The sequence below is a fragment of the Mauremys mutica genome, chromosome 19 (assembly GCF_020497125.1).
Source record: "Mauremys mutica isolate MM-2020 ecotype Southern chromosome 19, ASM2049712v1, whole genome shotgun sequence".
NCBI lineage: Eukaryota > Metazoa > Chordata > Testudines > Geoemydidae > Mauremys > Mauremys mutica.
The window spans coordinates 16,797,677-16,820,298 of record NC_059090.1 but is presented as its reverse complement, the minus strand read 5'-3'; the positions used below and the strand labels follow the sequence as shown (position 1 = coordinate 16,820,298).

At 48.2% G+C, this 22,622-nt stretch overlaps 1 protein-coding gene across 1 annotated transcript in view; it reads right to left on the bottom strand.

Annotated features, from left to right (window-relative positions):
- Positions 1-2,127: 2,127 nt before the first annotated feature.
- Positions 2,128-22,622, bottom strand: part of CCDC92B (coiled-coil domain containing 92B) — a 57,215-nt gene continuing 36,720 nt past the window's right edge. The window contains exons 3-4 of the mRNA XM_044993840.1: positions 19,240-19,287; positions 2,128-3,209 (exon numbers count right to left, since the gene is read on the bottom strand). Of these exons, the coding sequence (XP_044849775.1) occupies positions 2,455-3,209; positions 19,240-19,287 (803 nt within the window). The 3' untranslated portion in view covers positions 2,128-2,454. The remainder of the gene's footprint in view (positions 3,210-19,239; positions 19,288-22,622) is intronic.

The window sequence follows — 22,622 nt, the reverse complement described above, 5'->3', positions numbered from 1 at the left end:
GGTAGTGCTGAATGGATGGTGCTACCTCTTTGAAGTGACACACCTGAGGACTGAGGGAGCTTTTGAAAAGTACCAGAGATTCACTGAGGTCCAAGGATAACACCATAAGGGGGTCGGTGAGCGAACAAGAAGGCTGTAGCTTCTGAAGGGTCTTGAGAATCAAGAAGTGACCATAGATGGTCCACAGGGCAGAGTAGGAGCCTCTGTGGGTCTGGGGTTGGTGAAGCAGTAGAGTCAGAGGGACCGTGGAAGATGAAAGTAATTTCTGGAAGGGCCAAGAGAAAAATCAGATGATCTCACCTCTTCAACAAAGGGCCATTTTTAGACCCTTTGATCAGGGCTGGATTGACACCTTACGTGTCTCTAGGCACAGCATTTTCAGCGCCCTCCACCCCCCGCCTACAGCTGACCTTCGTGTTGCACACAGTTTTAGAGAGCTAAGGTGTCCCTAGGCTGTGCTTCATTGGAAATCTGGCCCTGCCTTTGGTTCCAGTTATCTCTTGTTGCTTCTTTTTCCTTCTGTACATTTTCATAGCCTCACAAAACCAACCAACCAAAAGATACTTCTGAATTTCATTTTGAAAATATAGCTTGTAAATAAATAGAAGACATCTAGTACAATAGCAACAGATGTTCTAGGACATGTGTTATTGGACAACTTCTCAGGTAGGACCCCGCTCACAGCTTTATGCCTCCCAGTGGACATAAATAGCTTAGCAACGCAACACGCACCGGTGCATCTTAGTGTGCTTCAACAATCCTAACCATCATGAGCATAAGAACTCTTCAAGGATGTGACCCAAAGCCCACTGAATCAATGGAAATGGTCCTGTTAATGCTAATGGGGTTAGTGTGTGTGGTGGGGGTAATTTCGTAGTTTGGGCACTAGGCTGGGACTCAGAAGACCTGGGTTCCATTTCTGACTCAGCTTCACACTTCCTGGGTGAACTTGGATAAGTCACTTGATCTACCCTGTGCCTGGGATCTCCATCTGTTAAATGGGGATAAGAATAGCACTTCCATACCTCCCTGGGGTGTTGTGAGGATACAGTCCATTAATGACTGGAAGGTGCTCAGATACCATGGTATAGAGGACCATGCAAGTACCTATCTAGAAAGATGGGGCTCAAGCCCCAGAGAAGACAGATTTGTAGTTTCCTTATAACTTCCCTTCAGTATCACAGCAGAAACGAGTGGCTGGCTCTGCCACAAAATGTTTGCAATGTATGAGATCTCATCCTCAAGCAGCTTGTTACTAATTTGGTTACTTAGTCTTCTGAGCAGGACTTCAGTGGGGAACCATTGCATGCTTAGTAACTTAACTTAAAAACAAAATCCTGGTGTCTAAGCAGCAGTAGTAACAGACACTGATTACTAGAGACCTCTGCCTGGAATGTGGAGTAACTAGGACACATTTAGAAAACCTGCTGTAATAACATGCAAAACAAAATAATTGGTCAAGGTTATCAAAAATGACTATTGACTTTGGGTGCCCACCTAGAGATAACTTAAAGGGGCCTGATTTTCAGATCAGCTTCTGAAAAATCAGACCCCTTTGAGATATCTCATGCTGGGCACCCCAAAAAATGGAGGTGCCCAAAATCAATGATCATGTTTCAAAATCTTGTCCATTCAGTTTTGCATAATTATTAAAAAAGAGGGAAAATATGTCTTTCAGCATTGTTGAGTGACTATTTCAGACTCGATTGGCTTGGCCATGCTGTTTCTGCAGATGATTTAAAAATCCCTCTTAGACTAACTTGACCGATTGTCATTCAACTGCCGACATTCTCCAGAACCTGGAATACCTTATATTAGACATTTTGGGCCAAATTCATCCCTATCCCAACTCCAGTGATGTCATGAAGTTAGAACCAAGGAGGAGTTTGGCACATCCTGCCAATTGCCACGTTCACCATCAGTGAATGGCTTTATGTGCAATTCTGCCATTCCCCACTCCCACCCCTGCCACCTTCCACCGCTACCTAGTGCCAGTGAAAATAAGAACAATTTTATCTAGAAGGAACAATGACAACAATAACGGTAAGAGATTTTAGTCTCAGAAATCTTAATTTTTACGAAAGGGACGCTCTAGACAATTGTTAATAACCGTTCCCTCCACGCTCAAACCTTCTCTCCACGTTCCACATCTGTGCCCATCTTCTCTTGGAGTCAACTCCAGAACAACATTCAAAATGCCCTCAGCACTGCTTGCCCTCCCGCTCCCCTGCCCCACCATCCCTTGGGATAAGACAGCCATTCTATGGTCATCCTGAATGGAGATGTTAGACGAGCCAGATTGTTTCTAGCTCCTTGAGGGAATCCAAACGGAACAGCCTTTTACTTCTTGATGGGATGGCGGGGAAGAAATCTTTGTAGGCCCCAGTCTCTTTTTTGGTATAGCCAAACTCATTTTCTGCATTTAGTAGCCACACTGTTCTGCTTTCTTTGTTTTTACTCCAAGCCTTTTGAATTCCTGGGGCTGGATCCCGGCTGTTTGCCTTTCTCACCCTTCCAGGGCTTGGGTTTGGCTGAAGGCCTGGTGCTCGTACCTTCCGCTTGCTCCTGGGAATGAAGACAGGAGGGTCTCGGCAGGCTGGAGCCCCCAGCTGCACTGTCACTCGGATCAGCCCCTGCTCTGTTAAGAGCCTGGGCTTTGGGCTCAAATTTCTGACGATGGGGAGCGTGGTGCCTTTTAGTGTATAAAAAAAGTGCTGGGTCGGGCATGGGGTCTGCCTCTTCGAAGCTGCTCATCCTCTCCCTCTGGAAGGAGTCCTTGATGACTCCCTTGCTATAGGAGTAGTCGGTCACCAGCCTCCGAACGTGAGACTTGTGGATTCGTTTTTTGGGCCTCGTCTCACTGGAAGGCTGCGTGGGGAATGGTTTGTCCAGAGGCCTGTCAGAGGGGGGCTTGCCACCTTGCTGGGAGCCATGCAGTTTCTGTTTGGTGGCATGCAGCTGGAAGGAGAGATAAGCAGCAGCCTCCGTCTGCTTCTGCAGCTCTGTGTTAAGGATAGTCACCCGGTGGCTTCTTCTCTTCAGCTCCTCAAGGAATTTCCTCTCCTTGTTCCTGAGATTGCATCTCAGCGCGGACACCAGGGTCTCCTTATGTCTGAGCTCCTTCCTCAGCTCCAGATTATCCTTCTCCTTCTCATGCAGCTGGGCTTCCATGATCTTGCACTTCTCCTCCAGTTCCCGATCAATGTCATCTAAGGAGAACAGGACAATAATCAGTGTTCAAAATGACATCATTAGTTTGCAGTGAAATGAATTAGAAGGGCGGGGAAGGGTTGGACAGGATAGCACAGGGGATATATGGAGCCTTTCAACAATTCCTGTAGGTTGCATCCAAATTGAGGGACATAAACAAAAATTATCCAGGATATTGAAATGCTGCGAGTCCCATTCCCCTAGTGCAAATGACTCCTTTAAAACCTCTGTTTCACGATTCTTTATTCCATATGTAAATAATTGTCAGAAATAAAAGTAAGGGGATGCTAAACTTGTGTGGAACATAGATAACTCTGGCACTAAAGTAATAACATGTCCCTTGAAACAAGGACTATGTCCCTCACCCCTAATTTAAATGTAATCTTGACCCAAACACAGTATCCGTTTTCCACTTCTACTGTTCTCACTTAAATGTATCACATACACAGCTGAAGCCAGAACCTTCAGTCCGATGATGGTATCTTATGAAGCAAGCCTGCTTGATGTGCTGAATACAGTGATATTTTATGAATGGGAGACTTTATTCTTTGGCTGCAAAATTTAATCCTGCGCTTGTGTGTTCTTAGCGCTGACCTCGGAGCTGAGCCCTGCAATGGAGTTTATGGGTCAGGAGAAGAAGAGGAAAAAAATACTCCAAAACAATCAGCTAAACGTATTAGAAGGTGTCATTGACCCCTTTCCAGATACTACACAACCTGATTAGAGAGAATGGAGGATGTTAATCCAGTATTACAGAGGAGCTAGCAGCATGATTGACTGAGAACCTAAGGAGGAAAAAAATACATATAAAAACCCTCGGCTGTAGAAAAATAATGTGCATTTTTTTGCTTTGCTGAAGGGACTTGTCCTTTGTACCCAGAGAGAGCTGGAGAAGCAGCTCTCCATGTCACTATAAACCTTCATGCTTCAAGGCACAAGCCAACTGCTAGCTGCTGTTAGGAAGACTCTTCCTCTCTGGGCAGGTTATTCCATAATTGTCCATTACTGATGAGATTCCTGCACCTTCCTTTGAAGCATCTGGTTCTGGGCACCGTCAGAAACGAGGCACCCTGACTAGCCGGACCATTGGTCTGATCCACTGTGGAAATTCCTATGGTTCTATTAACCTTTCACTGATATGCTGTTTGGTAGTTGTTGTTTTGGGCTTCTTTTTTTTTGCATTCATGGTTATTTCCCATTATCTATGAAGGAACTGAAGATTTCCCCTCTATCCTCTTATTAATGGGGCTGGGATTTTCAAGGGAGTCTAAGAAACCTAACACTAAATATGATTTTGGTGCCTAAATCCCTTTGGTTCCCCTGAAAATCCCAGTCTTGGTGAACACGGCTGCTTTAGACACCCAGGCAGACCCTCATGGATCAGCCTTTGTTCAGTTTTGGTTTAAGCATCACCCTTGCAACATATCCGGCTGGCTCTCCATTCTCTTACACTCATTTTAGGCCAGTGAGTCCAGTGAAGTTGATGATGTTGCATAGCTGCAAACGTGGAGCTTTTGACGCCAAAGAAGAGGAAGTCAGATTGTCACCGGTCAAGATTCATAAAAAGGGCAGGATATTAAAGAAGAGAGAGAGCTTTGTAATAAAAAAACCCTAAGAACGAACACAAAGCAGTTGCTAAAAAATGTTAATGGTGTCTGCCAGTTTTCAGGCCGGAGACATGCTCACAGTCTCTAGCAGAGGTAATGACATCATGTTCCTTTGTCTCAACTCGCCCTCAGTTACATTAATGATGGAGAGGTGGAGAGGAGTATAAACACAGATCACGAGCCAGTTTTTGCTCCTGAGGGTTGAACGGGTGCAATGGAAGGCAGAAATTAATCCACCCGTTGCAAACTGAGCCCTGATATTTTAAGGTTCGCCCAGTACCTGTGTACCCTTCTGAGCAGTGAACATTTGCCGTTAGCAATGCTCAATAATATTGTTGGTAATTCAGTAGCAGCACTAGGATTTTTTTTTTCTTGGCAGTTCTAGTCACAACATGAAGAGCCCTGTATCATTTTTCAAATCGCAAGCAGGAGGGGTGATCATCTGCTCCGGGGTTAAGCTGAGTGAACGCTGAAGGGAGGATTCTCTGCACGTTTGTCCCTGGCACTTTGCACTTGTGGCAAGTTCCAGGGAAACACCAGGCAGAATCTAGGTCTCTCCTTTCTCATCTCCACCCTCAAACAGGACTCCAGCACGAATTACTGTAGAATCCAGACGTTCTCAAAGCAGATGCTGCTCTGAGGTTCACACCCAAAATTTGACTTCTAAACCCATTTCATATCCACTCTGACTGGCCGCCTTCCAGTGAATTTGCCACACCTATGTCAGCTCCTTTGTTGATTCAAGCCAAACAGATTTACTGGTAGGGCACGGCTTGTTCTCTAGAGCATGCAGAGAAAAGAAAATGCAGCCTCAAACCTACCATCCTCCTGTATGACGAGGCAATAGCCAGGAATACCATTTCCGAAACCGGAGTGGGGTGAGGGAAAGAGGCAGGCTTGTGATATAAGGCAGGACCTGCATAAACTTACTTTTACAGCTTCCTACATTTGAGGATATAGAAGGCATCAGTTCCCATCCCCTGCTTCCCGGTATAAATGATCCAGCTCCATAAACGGGCTATTCGCTGGAAAGGCATTGGACTAGGCTTTCAGAGACCTTGGCTTTGAAGGATGAACTTGGACCCAGGCTCACCTTTTCTCCGGCTTGTCTCTTTAGATTGTAAGACGTTTGGGGCAAGGTCTGTCTTTTCCTATGTGTTATCTAGCACCTGGCACAATAAACTTGTTTGCTTGGGACCGCTAAGTGCTACCATAATACAAATAATAACTAGGATCTAGTCCCTAGGGTAAAGAGGGGGTGAGAAATCAGTATGTACAGTGCACTGCTGCCTGGAACAGCCTGCGGGCCTGGCCCTAGGGAGCGGGGAGGGCTGTGCCTACATATCGGTGCCCCCCTGGTAGCTAAGCGGCTAACGCAGCAGTGGAGGCAATAAAGTAAACAGGAAAGCAAGCGGCAGGGGTAAGAGGGGCAGCAGCAGCCTCCTGGGGAGGGGAATGGCAAGAGAGGTCTAAGAAACTGATGTCCCCACCTGGGACCCGAGGTGCTTTTCTCACTTCCTCCAAAAACGTATCAGGCTGGCTCTGGTGGGCCGGGAGCGGATGCTAGGCTGGGAGGAAGAGTCTGCCCCAGAGAGGGGAACGGAGAAAGTTTTGGTGCGTCTGGACCCCTACGGAGGTTGTCTAATAGTCAGAGCAGTGGACTGAGACTACGGAGACCTGGGTCTGTTGCTGGCTGCAATAGCAGCAAGCCACCTAGCCATGCCATGCCCCAGTTCTTAGCACTCACATGCCTTTAATCCACCTCTGTATCCTTCTGACCCCGGCTTCACCCTGCCTTGGCCGTCTGTTATTAATTTTGCTGGCTTTGCTTGGTTAAATCCCTTTTGCTGCCACCTGGCGTCCCCCCGCATAGCTGGTATTCTGTGACCTAGCCTGAGATCGCTCTGTGAAGGAAGCAGACGCGACCCTTCACCATATCCCCCAGCATTTCAAGTGGCTAAAGCGGAACGCCATTGGGCACCGCAAATCCCCGTCGAGCCATCCCCACTGCAGCTGCTGGTCCTCGTGTCCACACCAGGCTCAGCCCCTGCTTTCCAGACCAGCCCGCCCCAGGGGTACCATCCCTCCCCATCTCTGAGCTCCCCTCCCTAGCTCTGCCCCTGCCTATGGTATGCACCATGCAGAACCTGGGTACCACTGAATGGGGGGAATGTTCTACTTCGACCGGGGTGCAGGGCTTGGGAGTCAAAGCAGGACGGTCCCACAAAGCCCGGGACTGTTGGGAGGTGTCCCCCCTCTCTACCCCCCGCTCGCATTAGGCACAGTCAAGTCATTGCACAATATCTTTATTACGGATGGTGAGAGCAGCCGTGGAGCTGCGCACCCACCACACAAACACACAACAGCCTCCCTCGTCTGTATTCCGATGAAAGATCAAAGTCAATAGCCACTGTGGCGTGCAGAGATTTACTCAACTAGCCCGTTCTCCTTCGGAGTCTCTCCCCTAGTGTCCCGTCCAGTCAAGGTCTGATCCCTGCTGTGGTGCACCCCAACCACCGGACGGAAGAACCCGCCCTGAAGTGACTGGATCCCTCAGCGTGACAAGCATCTGCTGAACACCGTGTGTTCTGCGCGTAGTCAGCATTTCTCTCTGTGCCTGTTTGCTCACTGCACAGTCACCCCGGGTTAATAATGCGTAGCCTGTTTGCCTTCTTTCGGTTCCTGTCAGCCACTGACTGACGGAGCCTGGAAGTGCTGACAGGACTTTTAAAACAGAGATGCTGGATGTAGCAGCCAGCTTCTCAGCGGCTCCCACCCCAATACTCCCTTCCCACACTTCGTCCTGATGACTGACGGCTTCTCTGCCCGGCCTCCTCTGAGTCATGTCGGAGCTGCCCAAAAAACAGAGCCTGGCATTACAAGGAGAATGGGAAAATCTGTGAAGCATGTGGTGTAGCTAGCAGACTCAGCACGCCTCAGTGCCAGGCCCACAGTACTCAGTGGGGCTCCGGCTTCAGCCCCAGGCAGTGGGGCTTGGGTTTTGACCGCAGCAAGTCTAACGCCAACCCTGGCAACTCCATTAAAACGGGGTCACGACCCACTTTGGGGTCCCAACCCACACTTTGAGAACCGCTATGATAGATAGATCTGGCCCCTTTTGTGGCTATGGCCACATCCCCTTGTCTTCTCTGTGTTTCATTTTCCTACCCCCGTAGGTGGGGACAGTGATGTGGTGTATTGAAAACTGGTAAAATTAAAAGCTCTTCCTGGTCCTGCTTGCAGGCTAGAGGGCTCTGTAGGGAAGTGTGTGATATGGCTCCTCAGCACAGCAGTCAGTCTGCAGAGAGGTAGCCTAGAGCAAGGTGAGGTGAGTTATGCTGCGTTGCCTTAGGGAGCAGCCTGCTTTCTCTCGCTCTGCTTTTAGTTTTTGTGTGCTAAATTTCTGGATTTTAAGAAATAAAGTCGCATTATGTGGCAACTTTCCAGCAAGAGTATTGTATGTTTTTATCTAATTGCTCTGTGTGTATGCCGTGATTATAACATGACACTTACTCAGCCAGCTCACAGAGGTGTGGTGATGAGGCTTCATTAGTTAATATCTGTAAAGCAATTTGGATAATACTTTACATTTCTATAATCCCTTCTGCCTGGTGATCTCAGAGGGTTTTAAAACATTAATGAATGATGCCTCACAGCATCCTACTGAGGCAGGGAAATTATTGCTACTTTACAGACGAGGAAGCTGAGGGACAGAGAGATGAAGCGATTGCCCAAGGTCATCAGGAAGTTTGTGGTGGAACCAAGAATATATCTCAGTTCCTTTGACACCCACCTAGCCACAGGACCATCTTTCCTTTGCAAAAGTAAAACACGACGTAAGTGCTAAGTATGACCATTTTTATTGTGTGTGCATAAGTCCATTGTTAGGAAAAGGTCTTACTTCTACTCTTCGCATCACCTCAGAATACAAGAAAGGTAAGAGAGATTCAAAGACACGAGTGCTCTTATGCAGTGTATTAACGGTGGGTAGAACCTGGAAGGATCAGAATTGTGATTTGATTTGGAGAGGTATCCTGAAGGGCATATGCTCACCTGAACCTCTTAATGCTACAAAACTGGGAGGGAAAGTTCCTAAGAACAAGCTGTCTTGAGAATTATCCTGCCATTGCTGCTTCTGGTTGGTTCAAAAATGTCAGCACTTTTGCGGCAGGTGAGAACCTAACACGGGGAGAAAAACTGAATTACAATGATTAAGGGAGAGGTTGTCCTCTCTTGATTGGAATGAGACCCTAATCAAGATGGCAAATGATGTAGAAAACGGTGTGTCTGTACAGCACCATGAAACATTACAGCATTAAAGAAATGATCCAAACTCTCCCAGTGTTTTGGGGCATAGGGAGCTGCAGTTTCAGTTTAGGCTCATTTCAGATTCTAGCAATCGCTCATGCTTTAAATGTTAAGGTAGCCACATCACTCCAAACATCAGTCAAGCCTTGTAGCTTAAAATGTTCTGTTCTTCCCCCCTATGAACTTGTTGCTCATGAAACTAACTCAAGCCAGGCATAAGTGCAAGCTGTTGCTGGGCAAACCTCCACCCACCAGCTCTGCCAGTGCAACTCGCTCTTAGGGTGACCAGACAGCAAGTGTGAAAAATTGGGACGGGGTGGGGGTTAATAGGAGATATAAGAAAAAGACCCAAACATCAGGACTGTCCCTATAAAATCGGGACATCTGGTCACCCTACTTGCTCTAAAAGGCCCCACTGTTCCAATGCTAGGCCTCTCCTGAACAGGGATTGTGAATCACATGGTGGTTTAGAACGCCCCGCCTATTTTCACATGGGGTTTGACCAGGATTTGAACCAGGGTCTCCAGAGGGGAAAAGTGAGTGTATTAGCCCCCAGTGCATCAGCCAGCCCTGGACAGAATTATCACGTGACTGTTTTCTTTTCAGCACCAAACAGTTTTTTTACTCGTTCCCTGCTTGACAGAGGCACCATTAAGGGAAGACTTGATAATTAGCAGTTGTGTATTCACTGTGGGAGCTATGAAACAGGCACAGTTTGAACTATCACTGATAATAGCAACAATCGTTATCCTGAGCTCCATTCCTTAAGCAACTTTTGTGCAGAAAGATCCCAAAGCCAGGTGCAGATTGAGGGCTGGGTGTTGGTAGTGCAGTATTCACCTCCTTTCCCACCAGGGGCAGCTGCATCAGTACAGGGGAAGGTTGCTTTGTATGACCCCTGCCAGTGGTGGCATCCCGGGAGGTGTGTTAAATCAGTGCATCACCTCTGTGTTCAGACCCTGCCTGCTCCCTGCCTGGTTTGCCCATTTTGTAGGTTGTTCTGACTGTCTCTAGGCCATGGAGGCGGGTGGTAGGGCATGCAGCCTGTGCTACTGTGCCTCTCCCCACATCTAGGCAAACTTTCTGCCACTGGGGTTCTGCTTTCAAATCATAGAGCAACCAAGGTAATGAATTTGGCCAAGTCTATATAAATAGAGCAACCATCTGCCACTTAAATGCAGCCACTTCTGGGGTGGAACTCAGCAGCGCTTGTACATGCAGCAATTGTGGACACATTGTTCACACACAGCAGTGCACGTGTGTGCTTTTGTGGCCCCAAAAGGTCCAACGTTCAGTGTTATATCTGCTGCAAAAGGCTATAGCCATGCTTATGGAAGTCACAATTTCGGAAAGCTGAAATGAAAAGGAAAAGAAACAAGAAGCAGCTTGCATGACCTTCACTTTCTCTCCCTAACTGCAAACTCGGCATCAATACAATGTACGATCCTGAGATGGAGCAGGTCTGCCTGAGGCACACGGCCACATAGAATGGTCCCATACCTGACAGAGAAAAATAACCTGTATGAAGTTTTTTACAGGCACGGTAATAACTCATTACGGAGCCCGGTGACGTTTTCCTTGCTCAGCAATACTGCAGCTGGCCTTTGCAAATGGTCATATACAGCGGGGTTTATTCAGGGAGATTTTACTTTGTTTTCTATAATGGGCTTCTGTTGAAAGGGGAACTTGCTAACACAGGTACTTTGTAACAGGATACAGAATACATGGGGCGTGATCCTCAGCTAGCACCATTCGATCTGGTCGATTTGTATCTACATCATCAGTTCAGGTCTCCTGGTGGGTCTGAATCTGATGGCTTCCTACACTGTCAGTCATCAGGTAAGGCTTGAACCAGTCTCTGCCGTCTCTGTCTACCACACTGTTTGCCGGAATGGCTTCCTTTGCGTTTCTATAACTTAACTTGTTTACAAGGATAGGTTGTTGGCCTGTAGCTCAACCCCTCAACCTGGAGGTTCAGAGAACTGCTTTTCATCTGGTGCCTACCCTTTGACCTGTCCCTACCAGGGGTCAAAACTCCCACTGGCATATTTCTCATGGTCATTGCCTTCTCACTGCTTCAAGGGGTTGCGCCCAGGGAAGGCCACTCAGGTCAGAGGCAATCACAATTGTTGCCACCTTTTAGCCTAGGCGAGATAAGGCCTATCCCATCCTAGGCCTGCTGATTCCTTTCTTTAGATCTGGATGGTTTTTAGTATATTGTCTAAACATGACAGACAGGTGCATATCTAAGGGTGGTCGTCATGCACAAATATCTGAAGGAAGGAAACTCCAGTGAAGGAGAAGAGGAGACAAAGAAGGGTGACTAGGAGTGATGGGAAAGAGAGGACCATTTAGGCTGAATCGTGTGATGTTTTCTCCAATAGTGAAAATCTATCAACCTGTGGAATAGTCTTCAAAAGTAAGTTGGGGGAAGCCTCTTTGCTAGAGATATTTAAAACTGGGCTGGGCAAAGCATTAGATAATATACTGCAGGGAACAATCCTGAGGGGTAGGTTGGTGGGTGAGTCTGTCTATCTCCATCCAGATACACATAATACAAACACTTAGTGAGAGACAGTCATTCCCCGAAGAGCTTACAGTCCAAATCAGTGGTCTCCAACATTTTTATGCCCAAGCTAACTTTTTGAATTTAAGGGCAAGCCAGGATCTGCCCCGCCCCTACCCTGAGGCCCCACCGCTTCCCTGAGGCCCTGCCCCTTCGCCAAAGCCCCACCTTGCTCACTTCATCCCCACTCGTCTCCGTCACTCGCTCTCCCCCACACTCACTCACTTTCATTGGGCTGAGGTAGGGGTTTGGGGTTTGGGATAGGGTGCAGGCTCTGGGCTGGGGCCAAGGGGTTCGCAATGTCGGAGGGGGCTCTGGGCTGAGCCTGGAGCAAGGGGTTGGGGTGCAGGAGGAGGTGAGGGGTGCAAGCTCTGGGAGGGATTTGGGTAGTGGAAGGGGCTCTGGGTTGGGGCAGAGTGTTGGGGTGCCGGAGGGGGTGCTGGCTCCAGGAGGGGTGTCAGGGCTGGGGCTTGGGGTGCAGGAGAGGGTTCGGGGTGCAAGAGGGGGTATGGGATGCTGGCTCTGGGAGGGGGCTCAGGGCTGTGGGTTGGGGTACAGGAGGGGGTTCAGGGTACAAGAGGGGATGAGGGGTGAGGGGTGCAGGAGGGGGCTCAGGACTGGGGGTTGGGGTGTGGCCTCCCACTGGGCAGCACTTACCCCCGGTGGCTCCTGGTCAGCAGTGTAGCATGGCTGCTGCTAAGGCAGGCTGCCTGCCTACCCCAGCCCCACGCCACTCCCAGAAGGGGCCAACGCGCCCCTGCGGCCCCTGAGGGAGGGGGCAGGGGGCATGTAGCTCCGCGCGCTCTCCCTCTGCAAGCGCCGCCCCCACAGCTCCCATTGGCCGCAGCTCCCCGTTCCCAGCTAATGGGAGCTGCGGGGGCGGTGCTTGCAGACAGGAACGGCGCGCAGCCCCACTGCACCGCCGGAAATCGTGATCAACTAGGAGATCCTCTAGATCGCGATCGATTGGTTGGTGACCACTGGTCTAAATAATAGACAAGACAGACAAAGGGTGGGAGAAAGGAAGGACAGCTCTTTGGGGGAAGGGACTTTCTTTTTAATGTGGTTGTACTGTGCCCTGGCCCATGTCTGGAGCTCCTAGGTGCTACCACAGTACAAATAATAGTACTTTATAATTAATAATAATTATGATTATCCCCATTTTACTGATGGGGGATTGAGACACAGGAAGGCCTCAGGCTAGATTCTGTGCTGCACCTCTCATGGTGCATGGCCCAGAAGGCCCCACCCAAGAGGAGTGAAGGCAAAGGTGACCTAATTTATAGCTGGATGCCCTGCAGCCCAGAATAGCTGTACTGCCAAGGACTCTAACCACTCCCCCTTCCTGGCAGGTGTGGACCATGGCAACATGTGAGACAAGCCTGAGTGTCCACCTGCCCTGCCTCTGAGCTGCTAACCCTCCCTGATCCCTAGCTGATTTCATTGCAAGCCCCGGAAGGCCACCACTTTCTTGAGAAACTGGCCAGTCGTCAAAGGGCTACTTCTCAATCTGTGCTGGTAAATATGCACGGGCTTGTTTAAATCATTTATAATCAACAACTGCCTTTATGGCCTCCGCTCTTAAGTGTCTGCTGTGGAGGAAAAATGCTTTATAATGAAATATGAAGGGGAGGTAGTTGCAGCTGGTAATTATTACATAAATGGCATTTGAAGAGCAATTATTTGATGGCATCTTAATTTGGGTTGTTGCCCCATAAATATAGTGAACAGGCTCTTGCTGCTCACAAGCAGCTGAAGTGCTGGAAGCGAGGAAGAGCTGTGTGGGTGGTACTCAAGGAAATTCGGTACCCCATGTGGGGACACTCAGTGAGTCAGCCACCCGATTGCACCTACCAGGCAGCAAAACAGATCTGACGATGTACATTTGCATCCAAGAATCCTGTGGAGGCAGCAGCCCCGTCTGACTGCTCCTGTCTGCCCCATGTCAGGTGTTTGAGCATTAAGGAGTCATTCGGGTGTGATAGGGGAGCTCCGTCAGTATTCCTTTGCAGGGAGGACATGTGTAATCCGTTTAGCCTGGATTGCGCTGACAGTCAAATGCCAGCTACTGATGGGAGTGGCTGGCTCGGTTTAGCAGCTTTGTTCCTCCCACTGGGAGACTGAAACTTGGGAGAAGGACTCAGGAGAGGAGAGGGGCTGGGTTTACGAATTCAAGGAGCAACAGTCCTGGTGACGATGAAAGGCCTTTAAGTTCTGCAGTTCAGAGGCACAAGGAGAATTAGCATTCTGGAAACACAAAGCAGCGGGTGGGACTTGCACCCACCCCGCTGAATCCCCATCCTCCACTCAGCAAACTTGGGAACGTTCAGATCTGCAGCTAAACTTTGCACCCGGGGCCCACCTCTGAAGAGTGGCCCTGCCTGATTTCCCTGGATACAGAGTCCCTCTGCTGAGGATGATGGGAGCTGAGAGCCCTCAGCACCTTGCAAAAGCCTCTCATATGTGCATATCAGCACTTCCTAATGTTTATGGCCATCTGTACTGTTTTTCCAGAGGTGCTGAGCAAACCCAACACCTGATTGAAGTCAGTCCCCTTCAAGAATCAGGCCCCGAGCTCTCATGTGTGTCAGCCGGCATCCGCCTGCCTTCTGTTCAGTTTTGTGGGCTCTCATTTGCTGAGAATTGTAGGTTGCGTCAAAGCCCCATATTGCAGCGTTTTTGCTTTTTCTCAAGCAGCAAGCACCCAAGGGGGATTGGGACTGACCAGGTACTTTAGAGGGTTGGAATGAATAGCAACCAACGGGACTGGGAGAAGGGAGTCCAGCAGAGTAGCTCATCATTAAGAGGCGGAGAAAGTGGCAGACCTCTTAAGTTTAGCAGCACCAGGTGCCACTGGTGACAATACCTGAATCTGCATCCACACCGGGCTTAGTCAGTCCCTGCTTTTCCGAGAACAGAGAGTAACAATACAGCCACAGGTCTCAAAGCGCTTCCCAAGGGGGTGGGGGGCAAGTTTCATTATCCCCATTTTATAGATGGGGAAACTGCAGCCCAGGGAGGTCACCCAGTGGGTCAAAACTGGGAGCAGAACCCTGCTCCCAGGACTCCCCGCCCTGTGCTCCATGCACAGGAAGAAGCATGGTTCTTGCAGGGCCGTTGCTGCTGTCATGGGCTGAAAGGGAAAAAAGAGCTGGAGGCGTGTGGGGGTTTTGTGGGTGATGCAGTTTCGCTCAGTGAGCTCAGGGCCTGGCAAGAGCATTAAAGCCCTTGGACTCAGCCAGTCCCATCACCCGGATGGTCCCTCTGCATTCCATTCGCCTTATCATTCCTGCTCCAGTCCACGCCCAGAGCTCTGCCCTACGCTGGCACCTCGCCTTTGGCCAGGAGGCAGGGCGAGTGCCGCTGCCGACTGCCAAAGCCGGTGGCGCTCTGCCGCACCAGGGCTGACTGGCTGCAGGTGATAAAGATCTGGGCACCCCACTTCCTCCCTAGTCTGATGCCATGTTTCCCAGTCGCCCCCATCTTCCTCTTCCTCTCCTCCCTACCCATCACACCTTCCTTCCCAACCCCCTCCCCCCTCCTTCCCTCTCCATCTCTCCCTCCCCATGTCTGATATACCAAAACCCTGCCCTGATTCACACCCTGGGTCATGGCGCCGACTCCCAGGTAGGATTGAGCCCACTCTGCTTCCTCTCAAGATGCTTCATCTCTGCCCGCTGGCCCCCTCACTCCGGGACAGGCAGGTGTGATCCCTGGCGTGGCTGTCCGAATAGGGGCCCCCCAGCTAACTCGCTTTGCCTTGCTGCCCAGCCCTGCACAACGTGGTGTGATTAATTGGACAGAGCCAGGCGCTGAAAACAGCGCAGAGGACCGAGAGCTCCAGATTTCTTTCTGTCTCTTCTCGCCCAGGGCTTGGATGAGTCGGGCTCGCTGGGGAGAGCCACGGCATGAATGGGGAGGCACAGTGTGTTAGGACTGGATCCAAAGCCCACACCAAGGCATCTCTTGTTTCAAATTCACCCTCCAAGGGATAAAAGGAGGTCTACTGCTCACATAGTGCCCCCTGCTGGTCAGATGGTGTCTGAGACCTAGGCAGCCTCCCTGGCCAATTGCACCTCTCAGTGAGTGGATGTCAAGAGAACTGCTATTCAGGAGGAGGGGAAAGGAGTCAGAAAGGGGGAGGGATGGAGGACAAAAAGATAAGGACAAAAATATATTGAAAGTCTTTCTTAGAGTGGGATTCAAGAGTCTGAAATCAGATCCTTGCCATTCTTTATACTGTAGAAAAATACAGCTACCGTAGGACTCTTTGTGTGTGCGTGTCTAATGGGCACGAGGTCTTTCCTTCTTTCTTTCTTATCTTGTTTTTATCGTATCTATCTGTCTGCCTATCTGGGCTGGCTGCCTGCCTGTTTCTTGTGTCATACATGCAGTCTGTCTGCCTGCCTATCACACTTCACCCTGGTATCTCCTCTCCGGCAGGTCACATTGTGCTGCCTGGTGCTTTGTGCAGAGTAGACAGAGAAAAACCTGAGGGAGATAACTGCCCTGCATGTGCAGGGGAGACCTCTGGAGAGCAGAGTGGAGTTTGGACTCTGTGACCCATACAGTCCTTGGCCTCTTTGCTGACCCCGCCAACCGGGGGCCAACTAGGGATCACTGCAGTGGGGGTTTGTAGTGGATTTGACCAAGACCCATCAACCTCATTTCACACAGATCCACTCAACAGACACCAGACTTTCTGGTCCCTTCTGGCCTAGGGTGCATTCAGACCAGCAACCCACATTCTGCAATCTGCAGTCCCTCACCAGCCGCCCCCAGCATCAGCCTGGAAGGGATTCTGCAGGAGGGTACATAAGGAGGTGGAGACATTGGGTGCGTGTTTGTGGGAGAATAGCTGCATTTATTCCATCTGCACCAACATAAAAAGGCTACAACCAAAGAACAATGTCAAGAGGAGGAGAGGAATGAAGAGACACTTGCAGACAATAAGCCAGCAGACTCAATCAAAATCCAAGACTTTACTTAAGTGGCTGCTCCTTCATGCCATGCGCATCCCCAGATTTTCTCTGAGTCCTTTGACTGGCCACCCTCCCACTACCCAAAGTAAATTTCTAGAGTGGGTGAGCCAGTTTTAAACAACTTATTTATTCCCTTGGAAATCAGGCAGGAGAAATTATTCCAGCTTTAGACAGAGCTTGGGTCCAATTCTCAGCACTTCTGCATGTCTGTAGACGTTCATCATAGCTCTTTGTCGAAGGCAAATATTGTTACATGCATTTTACTCAGGGATAAACAGACATATGGAGGGATTAAAGGCCCAATCCTGGACCAGTGAAATCAATAGGAGTTTGGGCATCGAATTTCAGGGGGAGATGGATCAGGCTCTAAGGCTAGAATTTTCAAAAGAGCTCAGCACACTAGGAATACATTAGGTGCTGCTAAGGCAGGGGTAGGCAACCTATAGCACATGTGCCGAAGGCGGCACGCGAGCTGATTTTCAGTGGCACTCACACTGCCCAGGTCCTGGCCACCGATCCAGGGGACTCTGCATTGTAATTTAATTTCAAATGAAGCTTCTTAAATATTTTAAAAACCTTATTTACTTTACATACAACAATAGTTTAGTTATATAGACTTATAGAAAGAGACCTTCTAAAAACGTTAAAATGTATTACTGGCACGCGAAACCTTAAATTAAAGTGAATAAATGAAGACTCAGCATACCATTTCTGAAAGGTTGCCGACCCCTGTGCTAAGGTCTTTTGAAAATCTGGGCAAAAGTTGCACAGTGTAAACTGTGGATGCTAGACACTTCGGAAAATCTGGCCCTTAGTTAGGTGCCCAGATGGAAGATGAGCTCTTACGAAAATCTGCCTTCAATTGTGGGTGCTGAACATTTGAAAATTTGCCCCCACACGACTTGCCCCACCTAGTGTAGTAAGTGAGTAGTAGACCTAAAACTGGGAACAGAAACCAGGAGTTCTTCCTAGTGCCCAGACCACTGTTCTGACCACTGGAAAACACATCCTATTTTAAGAAGGTTTATTAAGACTGAAATGGCCTTTAGCAGTAATCACGTGACAGAATTATTTTATGTGTATAATCCCCATTGTGATCCACAGAAGCTGTCACTCGCTGACCCTTCCCTAGGCTTCTTCACATCAGAGCCCTCGTCAGGAAGAGAGAGGCGCGTGGCTTCATTAGTCAGGTAATATAGAGTCATCCCGGTTATTTCAGAAATACATTTTTAATGGCAGATTTTTTAAAAACCTGCTTCTCCATCTTTGCTGCTATTGGTCACAAAAGCCCTTGATAATGTCCGCCTTCGAACGGAGACCTGGAAGGGTTCTTGTCAGAGCCCTCGGGCAAGGGACAACGCCGTTCCAACTCCACGTGCACACGTGATTTGGTGCATGTGCTGCAGTTTGGAAGAGTAATTGTGTGAACATGGAATCAATAGATCTGCAACCCTCAGTCGGACAGGATGGCTTCTGAATAGTTTAGCAGCTCAGCTTCAGCCGAGGTGGGTAGTGACTGGAGGTGGCTGACATTTTTCACACAAAAGGATTTTTTTTGTGAAAAAATGGCCTGTTCGGGAAAATGGTCTTGAAATTTTCTGCTTTTTCCAGAAATTTTTCATTATATTGTTTTTTGACATTTTTATCAGAATGTTTTGTACTCGATGTGATCTTCAGGAAAGGATTTTGGTATTTGAGCACTAAAGAGTCATTCAGGTGTGATATGGGAGCTCTGTCAGTATTCCCTTGCAAGGGGGACATGTGTAAAATAGTTTAAAATGTTCACTGAATATGTTGCCAAAATGGATCTATTTTGAACAAAAATAGAAGCAACCTTGGCATTTTGAAATGGCTAGCAAAACTGTTTTTCTGCTTTTTGACCAGCTCTAAGCAGGACTGAAAGTTATTGATGTCTGATGAGTGGCTGGTGGCCTGCATGAGTTTGACAATCTTAGATCACTTCCATATGGACAGGGGTCTACGGTACAAAATCATCCTCCCAAACAGAAGCAGTTAGCTGTCTCAGCAGTGAAGCCAAATGAACATATGATTAGATAAACCATATATACCTACAACATTTTGAGGATCTGCATCTACATCCCTGATGCAATAGCTCCAAAAATACAGGTCTCTACGCACTGAGTTGAAAGATTACACCCTTAGCTGGTAGCAGTAACAGTTCCTTTGTTCCCTCTGTAGACCAGCCGCTAGAGAAAAACACTTAACAGTCACAAAGCTGGTGTATTACACTCCAACCCCTAATATTAACCTCTCCAGGTTATGGTGGAATCCTGTTGTCGGGCATTGTGTGGATGCTTGAAATGTTCCTTCCTACATAAAATGTCAGGGTTAGAAGGTCATCTAGTCCAACCCCCTGCTCAAAGCAAGACCAATCCTTAGACAGATTTTTGCCCCAGATCCCTAAATGGCCCCCTTAAGGATTGAGCTCACAGCCCTGGATTTAGTAGCCCAATGCTCAAACCACTGAGCTATCCCTCCCATCAGCCTTGTGGCTCTTGGCCCATCTGTCAAATCCCAAACCACTTGGAAAAGCTTTTGCTCTTACCTTGCTGGTGAGTTTCCAGTTCCTTTGTCTCAAGGTCATGGGTCAGATCTAGAAGACAAATCAAACAGCCATCAAAAGAAAATGTATAATTCTGGCAAACTCCACTCTTCGCATTTACTCATCATCATGTTTAATGCTTTAAAAAGTGGGTTGCTGGATGGCTTTTAATTTATAATGGCTCTTAATGGTGTCTCTTAGACTGAGCCCAAACCGTCATGATAAATGTTTCTGTCTCAGAGAATTCAGTGACATGCTGATGTGGAAATAGATATTTTTTGCTAGATGGAGAGTATTAGTATATTATCAAGCAGCCATGTAGCTTTTACATTCTGAATGACAAGTCTCCCCCATGTGTAACCAACATAATAATTACAGATGCTGCCCCATCAGCTGCAGTGATGGAGCAACCTGTTATTGTTTAGCGTGGCAGTGCCTCTTTTTAAAAACGGAGTCGCTGGAGCATTCAGTTGAACCATTGTAGGTGCTTATTTAAGCCAGGACAAAGAGCAGAGCAGTGAAGTGAAAACAGAGCAGAGTGTAAACTGCCTACTGAAATATCTCATCATTTACTCTGACTGAATCGTTCTGTCTGTCTGCCTCTTGCTCTGCATGTTCTGAAAGCAGAGCACTCTCATCTCCTGTACTAGGGACTGGAATAAGGATGTTGTCAGCACTCTTCTGGCATTGTCCAGCTTTTAAAACCTGTCACCCAAGGTAGCTTGGATGGTATATGTGACATCTACTAGAGCAGGGTTCGGCAACCTTTCAGAAGTGGTGTGCCGAGTCTTCATTTATTCACTCTGATTTAAGGTTTCGCGTGCCAGTAATACATTTTAACATTTTTAGAAGGTCTCTTTCTATAAGTCTATAATCTATAACTAAACTATTGTTGTATGTAAAGTAAATAAAGTTTTAAAAATATTTAAGAAGCTTCATTTAAAATTAAATTAAAATGCAGACTCCCCTGGATCGGTGGCCAGGACCTGGGCAGTGTGAGTGCCACTGAAAATCAGCTCACGTGCCGCCTTCAGCATGCGTGCCATAGTTTGCCTACCCCTGTACTAGAGAGTTAAGCATCAAAGTCCTCAGCCACTGGGCTTCCATTCTGATGATGAAATGCTTGTAAATGAATATTCGTATGTATGGTCACCATCATGGGCTGTCACCCGGGTGGAGTTGCACTTGAGACCCCCAGCACTAAACGTATAACTCTCTACTAGTTGAGATTAAGGAAAGGCCCTGATCCTCAAAGGTATTTAGGCACCTAACTTCTTTAGCTGGTAGTTGTACTAGACTCATACCTGCGATGGATCACCCATTGGAAGGGTGTGTGAAACACAAAATGAGCAGTGAATTTCACTTGCCTGGCTGCGATGGCTGAGTTCTGAAGTGGCCTCTGAAATGCAGAGAGCTCTTCTGCTTGTGTGCTTGAATTAAACTGTCTTCACAAAGCAGCTGCTAACCAGTTTGCTTCTGGACTCTCACCCTTTGCTCTGAAAACAACATGCATCTCCTCGACCCATGCTCCTGGCTTATCTTTCATATCACAAAGATATATACATATAGTGAACATACGACGTGCTTTTTGTGTTTACGTTATTGAAATCCCATGACTGAATATAGAAAAGATATTTTGCAATCACAAAAGGCTGCCAGATATTCAGAGCTGCATGCTACAGACATGATGATAATCTAACAGTTATCTATGGAGCTGAGCCCTGATCCTGCTTGCACCCATGCTGAGGGTAGCAGGATCAGGCCCATTATGTGAGGCCGATATATAACAGTAAACTCAAGAGATGAATAAAAGCCTCTGCGAGTTTGTTTCATGGCATTTTTAAATGACTTGGCACCTGGACCTTCTATGAAATCCATTCCTTTCTGCTGATGAATAATGGGGCTGGTCCCAACCACACTGGCAATTTAAAAAGGATAGTGTGTGAGCTCAGGGCTGTTGAGTGCAATGAGGGAGGGAGGGTCAGTCTGTGGAGGGAGAATGGGGCAGCAGCTGGGTTCAAACCCTTTGGTTTACAATAAGTGGCAGAGGTAGAAGTGGAGTCTAATGCAGAGGAGGCTGGCTAGGAAGCTGGAACCCGCTTCAGTTTCTCTTTTTAGCAGATCAAGGTCAAAGCTGTTGGGAATTTAGCATTGCCTCCTTTGGGACCAGACTGGCTCTTCATTTAGAAGGGAAGCGATGAATCCTAGTTGCTTCCCCTCTCTGCACTAGGAAAAGGGAGACAGACTAGAACAGGGATGGGCAAACTTTTTGGCCCGAGGGCCACATCTGGATATGGAAATCGTATGGTGGGCCATGAATGCTCATGAAATTGGGGTTTGGGGTGCGGGATGGGGTGAGGCTGGGGGTGTGGGCTCCAGGGTAAGGCCAGAAATGAGAAGTTCGGGGTGCGAGAGGGGGCTCTGGGTTGGGGCAGGGTGTTGGGGTGCAGGTGGAGGGGTGAGGGCTCCGGCTGGGGGTGCAGGCTCTGGAGTGGGGCTGGGGATGAGGGGTTAGGGGTGCAGGAGGGTGCTCTGGGCTGCACAAACACAGGAAAATGCAGTCCCTGCCCCGAAGAGTTTACAATCTAAGTCATTAATACTACAGCCTAAGAATTAAGCAACATTACAATCTACGTAATTAATAAATACTAAATAATTTTTCCAAGCTGTGCTATAAAGTAGCTAATGGAGCTCTAGGGGTCCCCATAAAAGAAACTGGACATTCCAATGCTGCGAATAGGCTGTGTTTTGCTTAGCCCAAACAGGAGCCTTTATCTGAAAAATGAATCTCATTCTCGATCATCCTTTTTTTTTTAGTTTCTCTTTGGGACCAATGGATAAAAGGAATTAGAGAGAGATTCATCCTGTTTAGCAGAAGGATGCTGTCTGTGTTTGGGAATCAGGAGAGCTGGTTTCAATATATAGCTCTGCCACAGACTTCCTGCATGACCTTGAGCCAGTCATTTAATCTTTCTGGCCCAGCTCCTCAAAGGTATTTAGGCTCCTGATTTCCATTGAGGATCTGGGTCTGTGATGGGGGGACCCACCCCACAGAGGACTAGAAGGGGTTAAGGTGGCCCATAGGCCAATTAACTCCACAGGCTTCACCTGGAGGAAGAGCCATGGAGCAGGGAACTAATCAGAAGCAGGTTCAGCTGTGCAGCAACAGGAGGGCTGCTGAGAAAGGCAGGCAGTAGTAGTAGTCCCTGGGAAGAGGAGGGTTTTGGTACTGGTGCACCCAGAGAGAGAGAGAGAGAGAGAGAGAGAAAAGGGGAAGTAGGTGTGGTAGGAAGCAGTCCCCAGAAGGAGCAGTGAGAGGAAAGCACAGAACTGCTGAGCTGCAGGTCCCTGGACTGGAACCTGAAGTCAGGCTAGACCTGGGTTCC